At 41.8% G+C, this 16561-nt stretch overlaps 1 protein-coding gene across 1 annotated transcript in view; it reads left to right on the plus strand.

The window, feature by feature from the left end:
- whrna (whirlin a) overlaps positions 1–16561 on the plus strand; it is a gene marked incomplete at its 5' end in the record, with an annotated part of 116672 nt that overhangs the window by 67179 nt on the left and 32932 nt on the right. Inside the window, 2 exon segments of the mRNA XM_079289508.1 lie at positions 15373–15384; positions 15387–15655. Coding sequence (XP_079145634.1) covers positions 15373–15384; positions 15387–15655 — 281 coding nt within the window.

Below are 16561 nucleotides of genomic sequence, written 5' to 3' on the forward strand. Positions count from 1 at the left end.
CTACCCAGAGGCCTGTTGATCAAAGTGAGGCACCTTCCTCTTTTTCCAACATCTCTAGGGAACACCGAGGAGTACATAACTGCTGCCCTTCACATGAAAGCCCTGCCGGTTCGCCCACTCTCTGCTTGTCTTTTCCTCTCTCCTTTTTTCTCAGTATTGCCTTTATATAGCTTTTTATTCTATTTTTATTTTGTTCTTAATTGTTGCACTCACCAAAAAAAAAAAAAAAAATTCACAGTAAACATTTTATAGACTCATTCAATATGAAAGTGTGATTGTCATGCTGTTATTGTGTTATTGGATTCTGAGTTTTCTTTAAGACATTGTGTCCCTTAATATTCTCTCATCTCACTCACACACACACCTGCTCTGAGTGATATGAATACACACACTCGGATGTTGTATCGCATTAGCAGTCAGACTAAGAGAGCGAGCGTGAACGCAGCCCATCTGTTTCTCTGTGATGTGGGTCCTGCAGGGCTCTCTCCACATTATCAATCGCCCCGCTGAGCCAAGCGCTTGTAATTGTATCATATCTGTTGGCACAGACTACAAAGTCACAGCAACTGCTCTGTCATGCTAAGTGGAACAGAGACAAATGGAAAGAGCCCTGTGGATTTATAGGAGTTGCACTTTATAGATGCAAACTGCACATTTTATGTGGAAGCGACTGCCGGTAACTGTGCTCTGATGGTTATGTTTGCCAACGTACACACACGAATCTCACGCGGCAATCTCCAGTAACGCAGATGGAACACTTGTTTATTTCTACGTCTTTCCTGTGTGGCCGTTTTTTGGTATTGTTGGACATTGCACTGTGCCAACACGTTTTTACGTTCATCTCGGAGGAAACGTTTACTTCAAATATGCACTCGAGTATCTCGCTGGAATCCGAATACACAAACCAGCCAGTTAAAGTGCTTTCTCATTTCAGCCCCATTCCCTGCAATATTACTTCAATCTACCTTCTAAATTGACTTTCATTTTATTCATTCATTCAGGATCATGACACAATGCTCGGGCAAATATAATAAATCCAAATATAGATGGTCCAGGTCAAGTTAAAGGATTTAATGATTTAAAAAAAGCTTGACGTCTCTGCGCCATATCAAGGAAAATGCGTTACGCAAGGGAATCTCTGCGCATATCATTGCAATAGATACAGGACTCGTGCGCTTTGTCGTGCAAGTGCACGTGGGAAATGTAGTTCACACATCGTTCCCTAGCTCCATAAAGTGTGCGTAGAGTAGAGTGCAAGCATCCATGTGGAACTTCATCACTTATCGCTGATTTAGATAATTGATTGTCACAGCCTGAATTAACCTCAACAGATGTTTCCAGACAACTCGTGCGGTTGCGATCACTCCGCTGTGTTGGGACTCGCTCCCACAGAAGGAAGCCTTGAAATGTTCCCAGTCGTTTGTCACAACGGAGCAGCGAGTGTGACTGAACTGAGCTTTGTGATGGGAAAATATGTCAGTCTACTGTTTTAGGGTTAAGGAATGTGAGTTTTAGAAGAGCAGGCACTAAACCTTGTGTCTTCTAAATGAGTCTCGTAAATTTCGGATCCAGGGGTGTCTTATCTGTTATTTGTTATCTGTTATCTGTTTTCCTGTGCATTGTTTCTGTCTTCAAAGACGGCGACACACAGAGGCCTAGATTACGGTACTTCCTGATGAGCATCAGCTGAAGGGCATGACCCTCTGCAGGCATATATGATGTGTGATGGTTCACAGGCTTATTCCGTCTCTGCAATACTGTGACTTAACTCTTTGACCAGGTCACAGTGACATCAAAGGAAGCATCTGACTGGGTGTTTCCATGGTTTATTGTGGGGCAAACTGATAAATAAAGGGATTCGTAAACCGGCCATAAATTGCCTTCAGGGTATCGTAAAGACAGGACACTGTGCTTCAAAGGAAAACATCTGCCTTGACTGGTTTCCTTCTTTTGTTTATTCTTGTTTGCGAACCAAGATAACAGCATGCTGACTGAGAATAAATGTCCATGCATCTGACTGTGTTATTCAGAGCACCTCTCGCAGATGACGGTGATGTATCTGTGAGACTGTGTTCTCTTTGCTTGCAAGCAAATAAATTGACTATTACAACTTTGATCGTTCATCCAGACTCTGTTTCATTTGACATTGATTTGATAACACTTTGACACTCTTCTCCCGACTATTCATAGAAATATTCCACAACAGCTTTCAGCAGCACTGAGCTCACTGCTCAGCAGATCGCTGCAGACCTTTGTCTTACAGACTCGCCTTTTATTAATAAATCTATTCTGCAACTATTCTAAATAGAGCAACATAGAGTGAACGGCTGGTCTTACTGGGGAAAAAACAGGCAATTTGACAGATTAACAGGTAAGAGTCTATTTGGTTCAATAAATCACCGAGAGCCTCAGGCTCTGCCACAAAGCAGCTCACAGATCTGTAATCTGATCTGTAATTAATTATTACATGTATGTATGATAGACTCTAAAAAGAGCAGATCTAAGACTAACATTCATTTTCTAATCTATTTAGCTGGTGCTGTGTATCCTTTTGTTCAGTTTGTATACATGTTGCTGCTTTTCCATCGAAGAAATCTAAATTGTCTTTGGTGGAAAATGTTCTGTCAGCTGTTTTTATTCTTCATAATCTTGGGATGTTTTTTTCCCCAAAGGTTGAAACTACACCTTTGGGGGAAAAAAACAGCCAGTAAAAGGAAAGTAACATAAATCATAATTATGTTCTGACTGTCACAGCTTTGAATCATCCAAGAAATAAATCCATTGAAATGTTTAACAGGATTACGAGTCAAAGTAGGTAATCAGCATACTCGTCTGTGATCTAATTAGTTCAGGTCTAAACTACTAAAGCTCTCATTAAGAATGTGGTGGAGGGTCCTGTAATGTTTTAGTTATGCTCATAAAATCTAAATGTGCTAAAAACCAGACTTCATTGGCAGTCATGAGCTGTTTTGAACATGCTGGGAGTTAGCCCCGAGGAGTCAGAACTGAAGGGCAAGACTTCCTCTGCACTATTTTAGTGTCCACCTGTCTCTGTCTCTGTCTCTAATCATTTGTGGTGAGGAAAAGTATTTCTCTAAGGCATTGTGCTTATTTCAGGAAACTTTTGCGAAGTCTCTTTATAGATGTCACAGTGAACACAGTGAGATTAGTTTTTCGCCACCTGCGCTCAGCTTTCCGACACTCTCGTTTCTCTATTTTGACCAGCGTAGCATTTCTCCAAGGAGATGTTTGCTTACCCGAGACAACCTTCACTTTAGTGGGTGCAATGGCATCAATAATATTTTTAACTTTAAAATTGAAGCCATCTACAAGCTCATTGACTGAGAGGCAAGAGAGGGCTGGTGTGGAGGAGAACTTCTGAATAAATAGTTCACTGGTGTTTTCAGAGATGTAACGCTTTGTCACAACCTTGGTTTGGACATTTGTGTGCAAGGAGATTGCACTCTCAAAGAAAACACAGAAATGATCAGAGAGTGCAACATCAGTCACAGCAACCTTGGAAATGTTTACACCTTTGGTGATGATTCGGTCCAGAGTGTACCCCCTTTTGTGGGTGGGTCCTGTCACATGCTGAGTCAGATCATAGTTATCAAGGACACCACATAGTTCTATAGACTCTCTGTCCTGGGGATTATCAACATGGATATTAAAGTCACCAACAATAACAACACAGTCTAAATCAATACAGATTATAGTGTAATAGTGTAGTACAGGGATTCCCAAAGTGGGGTGCGCGCACCCCTGGGGGTGCGCGAGCTGCCTCTAGGGGGTGCGCGAGAGGAAAAGTGTAATGGCGGTCTGATGGTGTAATAATATTAAATATTTAAAAAAAATGTAATTTTAATTTAAAAACTGTCAGGTGGGACATCTGAAGCTATCAGTCGTAAAATAGGAGAGGGATAGAGAGAGAGAGAGGAATCGGAGGCGAGGGGAACGGAGAGGTGCGTTGGGGAGAGACCCGGTGAAGAAATCGAGCCAGAGTCAGAGGAAGATGAGACGGAGGAGACTGGGAAAAAAAGAGGAAATATGATGAAATGTTGATGTGTTGGGTCTATAAATGATGCACTACGGGCTTCATATCTGGGTACAGAATAGTGAGAAAGGGGCTACCGCACACAATCGCCGAAGACGTGAGCTTGCCAGCTGCCAGAGAGATGGTGGAATGTATGATTGGGGAGAAAGAAGCAAAAAAGTTGTGCATGATCCCGGTGTCCAACAACACTGTGTCGCGCCGCATCGATGCTTTGTCCGAAGACATCCTGGCTGCATTAGTCGCTCATTAATTGTAAATTAAATGTGATAATCTGCCTCTGAGCCTGTGCGTGTGTGCTCGCCATCCGTATTGCTCTTTAAAAGTGACGCCTTGTGTCACTGAAAGTTATTGAAACTTTGTTGCAGTGTTTCAGGGCGTTTTCACACCTTCAGTTCGTTTGCTTTGTTGCAGTTGCTCCTTTGTTCGGTTTGTGTTCACACTGCAACATTTAACAGCGGACTAAATCTTGTAAACAAATGCCACGCGCGAGCAAACTGTTCCCTCATTGGTCCGATTCTTATGCGGCTATGAAGGCTTAAAAGGCTCTGTCTTTTTTTTTTTTTTTTATTAAGGGGGGGGGGGGGGGGGGTGCGCGAACCCGGTCGGGATGTAGAAGGGGGTGCGCGGCCTAAAAAGTTTGGGAACCGCTGCTCTAAGGCATTGTGCTTATTTCAGGAACCTTTTGGGAGAGCAGTCTGACAAGTCTCTGTGAGCAATTGAAAGAGCAGCGATGCATGAACTACAGGCAGTGTAGCTTGGTGTGATTCTTTCAAAAATATCAGGGTTGAGCTCATTTCAAAGCCTTGTATAGTCTTGAGTGTTGTCTGCATTATGTCATGCACTGACCTCCCTGTGAGGCATTCAAAGCCATGCACACTATCTTCAAATACGCCAATATTTGATTCGTCTTCCTTTGAGAAAAGTTATCTATCGCTGGAATGATTATTTGGTTACGAAATTAGCTGATCTGCAGAAAGTAATTTATCAACGATTTTGACAATCAAAATTTGAATGGGAACATGTTTGACGTACTATAGCACTATACACGAAGTGCCACTGAGGCTGATGGGATTGTTATTAGTTCTGCAGGTATTTTGTCATAAACCAAAGTTTTGGCGCAGTCCATCCAAAAGATGTTGTGATATTTCCAATTGAACCTCGTGGTGGCACTACTGGGAAAGTCAGAGGCTCTCCAAAGCCGCAAAACAATTTCCTCAAAGGACCTTTAATGTATGTAGCAAAGCTGGTGGTAAACCACGAACTAGTTGTCAAGATCTTTCCCTCTGAACCACAAATGTCCACCTCATGTTGTGTCAAGTGTTCATCCATCCAATAGTTGAGGTTGAGTTATTTCAGCCTGAACCAAAGTGATGGACTCACCGACCAACCATGAACCATACCCATAGCCTGGACAAAAATACACCCATTCATATTACCACACTTGCCTCGGTCAGAGTGTTTCGACACACACCGTGACCCCACACCATTAAGAAGCCCACATGCACACGACTGCATAAAGGTGAACCCACGTATTTGGTCACTAAGAGCAGTTCTAACAGAGGAAACATCTTTAAACATTTGATTCACTCGGAGCAAAAATCTCGAGCGGCTAACATGGAGATATGCTGTCGCTCAGAATGTGTCTCGACGACTGACTGCTCAGTGCATATCTGGGGAAATAGCTCATTCAACATTAAAGGCTATTTCACAGACATAACAGGTGATGCAACATCTCTTATGATCTCTTCATTTATCAAGTAGAACTGTTCATTTTCTGCTTGTCCGTGTTTCTATATCATTGTAAGTTCAACATCTTTGGGACTGTTGGTCACATAAAACCTTTGTGATACTGTGAGTATCTGTTGTGCTTTAAGAGAAGCTCAGCAGACTCCGGCTCATGTGATGAAGTACACATAGGCTGACTCGTCACACTGATCTGTGCTCCGGGCCATCAGTGTTTGCTGGAGGGATTATTTGATGCAGTCTGGATGTGCGTTGGTTTATTAGCGTGCTCGGATGGGATCAGTCAGTCAGGCTTGTACTCTTAGATTTCACTCAGCTCGTCTCGCTGCGCTGCTGTCAGAGTTGCATCATTAAGATGTTCTTCGTGCTCAGCAGATCAAGTTGTTTTGAAAGATCAGCAGCAGTGACATTCATCAGTATATAAACATAGAGCGTCGGCATCCCTTAATCTCATTTCCCCCCTATTGTAGCAATCCACAGACGGAAGGGAAACGACCGTCAGTCAGAGAGCGAGAGCTGCAAAACGACTGTAATTAGCTTTTGAGTGATTATTGTGAATTCATGCTCTGATGGTAAAGTAAATAAAATAGATACAGGCAATGTAAACTCTTCCCCAATCTAAAGATATCGTAGTTATTTTATTCCACACAGCTGTCTTGCAACCGTAGGAAATGACCTTGTAGCCCACAGGGGGGCTGGGACCCCCAAGTGGACAACCACTGCTTTAAAAGGCCACAGTGAAGCCCTGTTGTGGTGCTTAGGCTCCTCCGGCTGCCTTTACTTTAATGATTAAGAGGTTTAAAAAGGTAATTTAAGGATTATACATGTGACTCCTACGCCACTTTATAGATTAAGGGAATTGTGAGTGATTACATTTGAATATTTAAGGTCACCCGAGTTTATAATAACAAAATACATCATATTGATTGTTGGTTTTTAAAGCATGGCTATGAATAACTTTGAGTTTGAATAATCTTCCAGGTGTACAAAACAGCTGCGCAGGTGTGAATATTTATGGGACTTTCTGTGACTATGAAGTAAAAAATCGTCTGGTATTTCAAATGATGCACGTTGTGCTAACTTGTCCATATGACGTCGACATTTCACACATCGTGCAAAAACAAAATTGGGATTCATTGAGTTGAATTCATTGGCCAGCCTCTTTTGTAGGAGCTGCTCACTCATGATCGCTGTTGATGGTTTTCATGCCGAAAACTCTCATTCTTACTTTCATCATTTTTGTTGAAGGTCAGTCATGGCAGCGTGTTACAATTCTCTATTTTTGTGATAAATCGTAAATTGTTCCAACATAAAAGTATAATATGTACACAAGTATTTTTTATTGTTATTCTATGTCACTAGATTAGCAGAGATGAATGCTCTGTTTCTACTTATCATAAAGACTTAACCTTTGAAAAGTTTGACGCGTGTGGCTGGTCCTATTTATTTGTTTCTAGCCATCATGAGCGCGAAGTTATTCATAGAAGTTACGAGGATAAAATGTTATAGAAAACAGTGGACTACACTATTTACTGTTATCTGATTTCTGGACTGCGTTTGCCAGTTTGAAAAAACCTTTATTAATTTCATTTGTTGATGTGGCTGATGGTTGAGGTGAACCGTGGAAGCCGTGAATCAGTACACCAGAAAACACTCTGCTGCATGAGGAAATCGGGAGTCAGTTTGGGCGAAGACGGAGCAGAAGACGTCTAATTAGAAGCCAGAGGTTGGGGAAGGAGCGAGTGTGAGGAAGATATAGATGGTGAGGTAGAGGGGAAGACAAGGGAGGACAGGAAAGACTCCAGAGAAGGAAAAATAATCATGTATAATGAAAGGTACTGGAGACCGCTAAAGCAATGAAAGAAATCAATAAATGACTTTCACACGTGTTTAATATTGTGTGAACGGACGTCCTTGACTGTGGTGACGAAGCATCTAGTCACCTTTGTCATAAAACGCAGTCCTTGAGGTCATCCGCCACTGATTGGGTGGCTTCCATGTCAAAAGACATTGATCCAGCGGTTGATTTATTTTCATGTCATGCACACGATGTGCCCGCCCCTCACGTGCTTATAAGAGACCAAAGACACAGCTGCAGTGGTCCAACATTTCATTACAATACAAAATAGAACCATTGCTCATATTAAAAAGGCATTTTAATGAAGGGAGTTCAACTTTTGTCATTTAAATATCACATTCAACTTTCCAAATTGATTTAGCCCAGACATTTTTTCGCTAGTCAGTCCTAAAGCGTGCAGTGGTCTCTTCTTTGGCTTTAATGTTTGATCAAGCACAAGCGGTGGTCACAGTGTCCACTTCTGGGACGGCCTCCACACGGACAGACTCTGGCTTCCGTCGAACAAGACTTGAGAGGCTGCACCAGAAAGCAGGTTCACTTTGCTATTTGAAAGACTTTGCTGAGTAAAACCCAGATCAGTCAACATCAGTGTGGGTTTTACTCAGCAAAGGAGAGACACGTGTCAGATAAACTGACACCGCTGCAGAGTGCGTGTCTGGCTTTAGGGCTACATTCAAGGTCAATTAAAGATCTGTTCAAACTAAAACCACAGCTTCGATTCCCAGCAGAATTTGCTGCAGAACCGTTTACGAGTTTGAAGATTTTAAAAGGAACTTCGCCAGACAGGCAAACCTTTCTACTTGCTAGCTGTTCAACATTAACTCAAAAATACTTTAAGCTCGTGGATTTTCATTACTAGCATGTTTAATACAGCAGTGCCATGATATTTTTCCTTTTTTTAAAGAAATAAAACTTTAAGGATAAAGAATACAAAAATGAGACACTAAAACTGCCAATATTCTACACTCTGGTGCAGCAGATAATTGAGAGAAAAGTATGAAATCATAATCTAGAGCAGGGGTCTTTAATGTTTTTCAGGCCATGGACCCCCAAACTGATAGAGAGATGGAGCAGGGACCCCCGACTACCGGTATATATATTGTATAACATTATGTTTTATATTAAACTGGGCCTAGTGCCATGTATAAACATACCTTGTTGTTATGCATTCAATACTAAGCTGTTCAAATAATACACAGGTTTATATATGCATGTCTTTATTTTAAACATGTGCAAGGTACAGTAAGTAGGGAGGCCGTGCCACTGCCATTTAGAAACATACCTTGTCAACTGATGCCGATATCAACATTGTCTGTCAATTACATGATAATCATGCACACAAGCTATTCAAATTGACGTTTTTATTTTAAACATAAATGTGGAAATGAAAAATGAGTGATGGCCTATTAGTGCCACTGCCATGCATAAACATACCATGTTAAACAGATCATGTGGTTTTCTTCAGATCATGAGCCGTTCCTTTCCTTCATCACACTTCTCTCTTCCCATCATTCTGGTACACGTTAATCTTGGTTTCATCTCTCCAAAGAATCTTGTTCCTAAACTGGTCAGGCTTTTTTCAGATGTTTTCTGGCAAAGTCTAATTAGCACCTTGTCGTAAACTCTCTGTGTTTAGATGTGTTAACCTCTTGATCGTAGACTTTGACAATGACAGGCCTAGCTCCTCCAGAGTGTTCTTTGCTTCAGGAGATGTGATGAAAGGGTTTTCCTTCACTGAGGAAAGAATTCTGCGATCATCCACTTTAGATGTCTTTCCTTGTCTTTCGGGCCTTTTGGTGTTGGTGAGCTTTCTAGTACATTCCTTATTTTTAAGGCTATACCAAACTGTTGATTTGGCCAATCCTAATGTTTCTGCTATCTGTCTGATCGGTTTGTTTGGCCTCCTTCACTTACATTGACACCTCGTTGGTCCTGAGTGTTTAAGGAACATCTTGAATCAACTCCAGACCTTCTATCTGCTTAATTGGTCATGGAATAACGAGGGAACAGGCCACGCCTCTCCATGAAGCCAGACAATTGTCCAATTACTTCTGAGCCTCTGAAAATATGGGGTACTGTGTAAAAATGGCTGTAATTCCTAAACGGTTAATGTGGTGTTTTTATTATATCCATTGGATTAAAGCTGAAAGTCTACACTTCAACCACATATTATTACATGATAAGTCTGACCAACAGGACACACACACACACACACACAGACCTGAGAGAGAGCTGGCTAGACAGCAGGAAGCATTTGAGTGAAAGAGGTGCCAAAGGACGAGATAAAACGGCTTCACTCTTCTTAATGTAGCTTTCGGGATCAGTGGTCTGGATCTGCCACTTTATCCCTCTATCTCCCCTCTGTGTGTCTGCCACCATTCAGCCCTGAGCCGTCTAACCCTCACTGTTCACCACACAGCTCTGATAATGTCAGATGAATCTTTGACAGTCGTCCTGATCAAACGCTCGAGTAGGACGACTCAAAGGGAACACAGTAATCTCTCTGCTCGCCTCTGCTGTCATCCATCATTGCTCTGCTGCACTGTCTCAAAAACATATTCGGGGACCGCAATTCTACCGCCAAAGACACACTGGGATTCATGCAATACTGATTAAATACATACAGTGGGACCTTCTCTTATCTTTCAAGCTATATTAGAACACTTTAAAACACCTCATATATCCATCTGAGTGATGGAATTTGCCACAACTCAAAAATGTGCTAATTTCCCAGCAGGAGATCACAAAGTCACCTCGTAAAAGCAGAAAGAAAAAAGGAGCTGAGGAAGGAGCCAGAATATATATATATATATATATATATTTTTTGGGGAGCAATTAGTGTGAGCAGAAGGGGACAAGGCATATAATCCATCACTTACCACATGCCAAGTGATGCACTTTAATTTGCATTTAAATCTGTCTACAAATGGAGAAAATCTTCTGCTTTTAAGGGTAATTTGTAAGGCAGCACAGGGGAGAGAGAATGATTATAAGTGATTGTGTCGTTTTTTGGTTCAACCGTTTCACTGCCAGTTTGTTAGTTTATTAGTGCTGCTATTGCAGATTACGCTTCAGAGGCCATATGCTTACTTGCCATCTGATTAATGTGTTGCACTCTGGTGATGCTGCCATCACTGCAGGGGCTTAGTCTAAAGGAATTCAGGTTCACTGGCTCTACAGATGGCTGATCGGATCTCGCTCATTCTGAATAAGGACATTAGCCTCAGTGAATGAATGTGGATGCTACTCAGACATTAGACTGAAGTAGTTAAGACTGTAGATTTGGGGAAAATAACTTTCTTACCACTTTTGACCGACATTGTGAAAGTGCTGCGAAAAGGAATGTTGCAGCTTTAGGCAACATTGGTTTACAGAATAAATGAGCTGCAAATGATTTTAAATCAACAAACTTGCAATCCATGACTTCTTCCTTTGCATTCAGATGAAATCCAAAATCTGTTTAAAGTGCTTTTCTTCACTTTCAGTCAGATGAAGAATTTGGATTTCATGGAGATGCATGAAGATGAATTCATGAAGCAGCATCCGCTTGTCTCTTCAGGTTCAGTTTTATATGCATTTGTGCCAGTGACAGTTTTCGGTTGTCTGCCTGTGCGTACCGATCTCAGGAATGCGATATCTCAGGAATGCGATATCTCAGGAATGCCTGGAGGGAATTTCGTTTACATTTGACACAAAGGACCACTTGGACTCAAGGATGAACTGATTAGAATTAGGTGCTCAAACATCACTGTGATATCTATATGTTCTTATTTTCCACACATTTTATGAAACCAAACCTAAAATAGTCCATCTCTCTTTACTTTACAATTTAACTACACCCATCTGTTCCTACTGAAGGAAATATTTACAAATGGGACACAATGTTTAATTTCATAAAAAACACACTCAAACAACAGTAAATAGTGCATTTGTTGGGGATTATTTTCAACTGTGTGGAGTATTACACATTTGGTGAGTGAGTACTTATGGTGTGGAGAGTCAACATAAACAACGGTGTGTGTTTGTTTGTGATGAAGGAACATGTTCCAGTGGATGAGTGAGGCTGTAGCTTCTGAAGTCCTTTACATATGACAAGCAGGATGCCACCAGGGTAATGGCAGCTTGTTTACTTCTACTTACTTTCATGGATTAGACCATAGAGTCACTATGGAACCACATAAACCTTTCTCAATACACTTCTCCCTCCTCCTGCGTGGGCCTGAGGGAACTCTCAGTCACATGCAGGTGTATGTTTACAGCTGCAGCTGGAATCCCTGTGGACATAGAGGATTTATAATTAGAAGATTGGAGTTAAAGGTTTTTTTGCATTTCACTGCTCACCAAAGTAAAGGTTACCGTTACTATTGCACGCCTAATAATGTTATCAAGATTGTTTGTAGCCTGCAACAATTTTGTCATTTCAACCACAAAAGACTTGAAATTTGACTTGGACTCCCAGAAAATGACTAGTGAGCGTCTCTGATACAGCATGATCTTCATTAAGTCAATTATGGTTTTCAGTTGTTGACAGTTTATCAATTATCATTTTGGTCACCTAAAAAAATCCAAGATGCCGAACTCAAGGCTTTAAAACCGTCGGACACGAAACAATGGGTGACGTCACGGCGACTGCATCTACCTCTCATGTACAGTCCATGCTGCGCACACAGCATCGATCAGAGCTTTAATCATCATTACCACTGTTTGTTGTTTAATTGCCCAGAATGCAGCACTGTGGCGGCGCCTCTGATGTGACAGAGAGATTAATCACAAGAAATGATTTGCTTGTGACTCAGGACAGGGCCCATCTACTCTCAAATAGAAGCATAATGAGGACGAGCAGAATAACGAGAAGGGAGATTGAGTGAGGGGAGAGGAAAGATGTCAGTGATGCCGTTGTTAGTGTTTTGTGTTTGTGAAGGTGTTAATTTTCCGAAACATTGATCGATCTGTCCCGGACCATGACAATAATGAAGACGTTCTTCGGAGGACAATGACGGCATATTGGCATTCTCTAACTCGTTCCTCTGTAATTAACAGTTTGGTTTTCAACGAGCCTCGCAGGGTCATGAAACTTAATCGGCGCGTTATTAGAGTCCAAATCAAAGTTTCAATCATTTTCCCAAATACAACAGGTGCAAGTAATCTGACTTGATTAACTGGTGCTGACACACAGCAGTGCTTCAACAAACTGCATGACTGATACAGTAGTGCAGGCAAAGGTATAATGTGGATTTCACTTTGGAAAGATGTAAAACAGTAAACGACGCCATGTGCCGCCATATATTACCAGGTTTTCATCCGTATGATTTTATTCACGTTTCGATTTATTTTTCTCCAAAGTCATGTCTCCACTCGACCAGAGAGCCCGTAAGATCCAGAATAAAAAGCCTGGGTGTGTCGGTTGTGTGTAGCTGCAGCATCCCTGCTTTGATTCCAGACCACAGGCCTTGTTGCATATCACCCCAATCCCTATCACCATAGCAACTAATAGGCCCTTTTCACAGCAGACCTTCTTATAGCAGGAAGAGCACAGGTGTTACTAACAACCTTAAAGACGGCCCTGTTCTGTTCAAGCTATTCAAGCAGGCTTTAGCGATGTCCTGAAACCGAATCATTGTTTTTTTGTGCTTTTCCTGATGTGACATGTCAACATGTCTTCTGTCATCCTGGTGGTGAAGCAGCAGTGATGCGTGTTCTGATGTGTCAGGGAATTGAAAGTATTAAAGAGTCTTCCAGGGCGAGTCTCTGCACGTTTTACACGTCTGAATTCGGTAAAGTTCCTCCCACCTTTCCTGACGGGTCCTCTCAAGCTCAGTCATATTGGATGGTGCACATCTGTGAGCCGTCATCCTTGTGTCTCTCCACTGTGGCGTTCCAGTCAGGGCTTTGACTGGGCCCATTTAACAACATTAGACTTATACACTCTCCATCATTGTCCTGACTGCATGCTTCTGTTAGCTGTCTTGCTGAGAGGAGGACTTGCACCCCAGTGGGAGGTCATGTGCAGGTTTTCGTCAATGACTTCTCAGTATTTAGGGCCTCACTCTTTGGTGAGCAGGAAATTAGAGATTTCAGACACTTATTGGAACTCCTCCAGTCTGCATGTCAAAATGTCCCTGGGTAAGATACCGAACCCCAATGTGTCAGGTGTGCGAGTGTGTGTAAATGAGCATGTCGATTGTCCTGGTTTGTAGGATGCACCTTGTATAGCAGCCTCTGCCGTCGGTGAATGAATGTGTGTGTGAATAGGGAAACGCTTTTAGTAGTCGGAAGGCTAGAAAGGCCATTTACCATTTATTGTGACTAACATATTGCATTGTGGTATTGTTAGCAAGATACATTTACTCCAGAACAGTTTTATACAACTTACAAAATAAATTACACGTGACAAATACACACATATCATGTTTATTTTATACACTTCAACTTTAGATTGTTGATACAAAATATAACCAATATTCAACAAGAAATAGCTCATACATTATGATGTATTATTACAGGTTAAGCTACCTGGCAGTATATGAAGTTGTACAAATTAGCTCCACCATTGCCAGCTTCAACATTAGTGATGCTTACGTACTAATTCGAAAATGGTTCCAATCCAACAATAAAACGAGCCATTCTGCATAAGTACCTTTAAGTATATGTTGATGACAATACTGCATGTAGTTTAAGTACACTTTTGAATTGAAGACCACGCTTGTAACACTGTTCCTACATTGATTATTGTTACTTTTACTTAAAGCAGCAGTGCCTTTTGTTCATGTTATTAGTAACACCCGGCCTTGTCAAAATGTCTGCGGTGAGAAAGGCCTATCAGGTTCTAGAGATGGTCTGCAGGATGATCAGTGCAAACGGGATGCAGCTGCGCTCAGTGTGGAGTGCCATAGCAAAGCAAAGACTCGCTCACATTTTATTGAGCTGAAACAGCTCAAGCCTTCACTGAACGTAGTTTCCAGACAGCCGTCTATTACTGTGAGCAGTGACAACAATTGTAAACGTTTCAAAGCCATGTGTGCTCTCAAGCTGTGTCAAATCCAAGTGAACCTGAGATAAACTGAGCTCTAGTGTTGTCAAACACTGTATGAAGTCCGTAAGAAGCAGCGTATTGACTCCTTTCCGTGCCTTTTTGTCACGCAAACAGCTGTAACAAACGGCTTGTAATCTGTCTTCAAATCTGTCCCGCATCCCTGAGGCTTCGGCGCAGTCTGACAGCCCGGATACAAAGTGTTTGCTGTGGTAGCAGTTTTGATTGTGTGTCCCTTTGCATGTTCAGTCAAACAGCCCTACACGTGGTTATAAACTGTGCCATTGTAGAAGCAGATAGAGGTTTATGTGGAGAATGTCCTCCGCTGCCTCAGATCTGCTGCAGTGCTTCAGCAATGACCGATGTGGTGTTGGGTCACTTCGGGTTGTTGGAAAGCACCCAAGAAACTAAAACCTATGAGATTCTGAATGTCTTTAATGTCAAGTTCGCGTTGGCTGCTGCTCTGAGAGAACATTGAAGTGGTTGTGAGGTTTGGTTGGCTGACCAGAGTTGAGTAGAAATAGAACAAAGAAACAGACAGTAAAATGCAAAACAAACGTGCCAATACGCCATCTCATTATAGAAGGTACGGTCCAAGGTGGTGTTTAGTATGGACATCATTTTTTTTATACACCTCCACCACCTCTTGTCTCTGACCTTTGACCTATGAACCTGTGCATGCGACAGTGTCTGCCGGTCCACCCTTACCGCCTTGCTCAGTCCCCCCCGCCATGCGTCTGTGTTCGCTCCGCTCCCCGCAGGTCGGCGACCAGATCTTGGAGGTGAACGGCCGCAGCTTTCTGAGCATCCCGCACGACGAAGCCGTCAGGGTCCTGAAGTCGTCGCAGCACCTGATGATGACGGTGAAAGACGTGGGCCGCCTGCCGCACGCCAGGACGGTGGTGGGCGAGACCAAGTGGATCGCCAGCTCGCAGATCGGAGAGAGCTCCGCCAACAGCAGCATGGCAGGGTGAGTTTTGATTGGTCCTAAAAGAGATCTGGTCCAAGCCCACGCAAAGTATTGTTACTCTGCCTGGCCAATGCTACTGTTTTTACCGTTTATTGATTATTAAAGTATCAGCAGCAAAGTATATTTTCATTTGCATGAATTAAAATCGTTACAAATGTCTTTTGGCTATTCATTATTATCAACAAGCAAACTCAACAAAGAGTGGCGATTATAATCAAAATTAAATTTTTCAAAGTGCTTTAAAGTGATTTCAAGAAAAATGTAAAAATATTGTGAGACCCAAATTAAGATAAAATGAAAGAAATAGTTAGACTTATTTGAAGAAAATAATGTTTATTCTAAGAATAGTTTAAATAGATTGATACCGCTCTCATATCTGTACTCTAAATATGAAAATACAACCAATTCAATTCATTTTTGTATCGCCCAAAATCACAAATTACAAATTTGCCTCAGAGGGCTTTACAATATGTACACATGTGACATCCTCTTGTCCCGGAACCCTCACATCAGAACAGGAAAAACTCCCCAAAAAACCCCTTTAACGGGGAGGAAAGAGGAAGAAACCTGTGGGAGAGCAATAGAGGAGGGATCCCTCTCCCAGGATGGACAGGAGACGCTGAGCTTAGCTTAGCGTAAAGGCTTAAAGCATGGGGAAGTAGCTAGCCTGGCTAATCTGCCTGACTCTTATTAAAATAATTTATCACAATTTATAATAATATTTAATCGAGTGGTTTGATTGAAAATGCAAAGGGACACATAATCAAAACTGTATTGATATTACATGCAACATTATTATGTTACATCACTTTCATCAGATGAGTAAGTTTGACACATACAATACCTGACTTGTTGCAATTCACACAGAGACATTCAAATGCTATGAGAGTTACCAAGAAGTGAAGA

Source organism: Melanostigma gelatinosum, assembly GCF_949748355.1.
Source record: "Melanostigma gelatinosum genome assembly, chromosome: 18".
In the NCBI taxonomy this organism is placed as follows: domain Eukaryota; kingdom Metazoa; phylum Chordata; class Actinopteri; order Perciformes; family Zoarcidae; genus Melanostigma; species Melanostigma gelatinosum.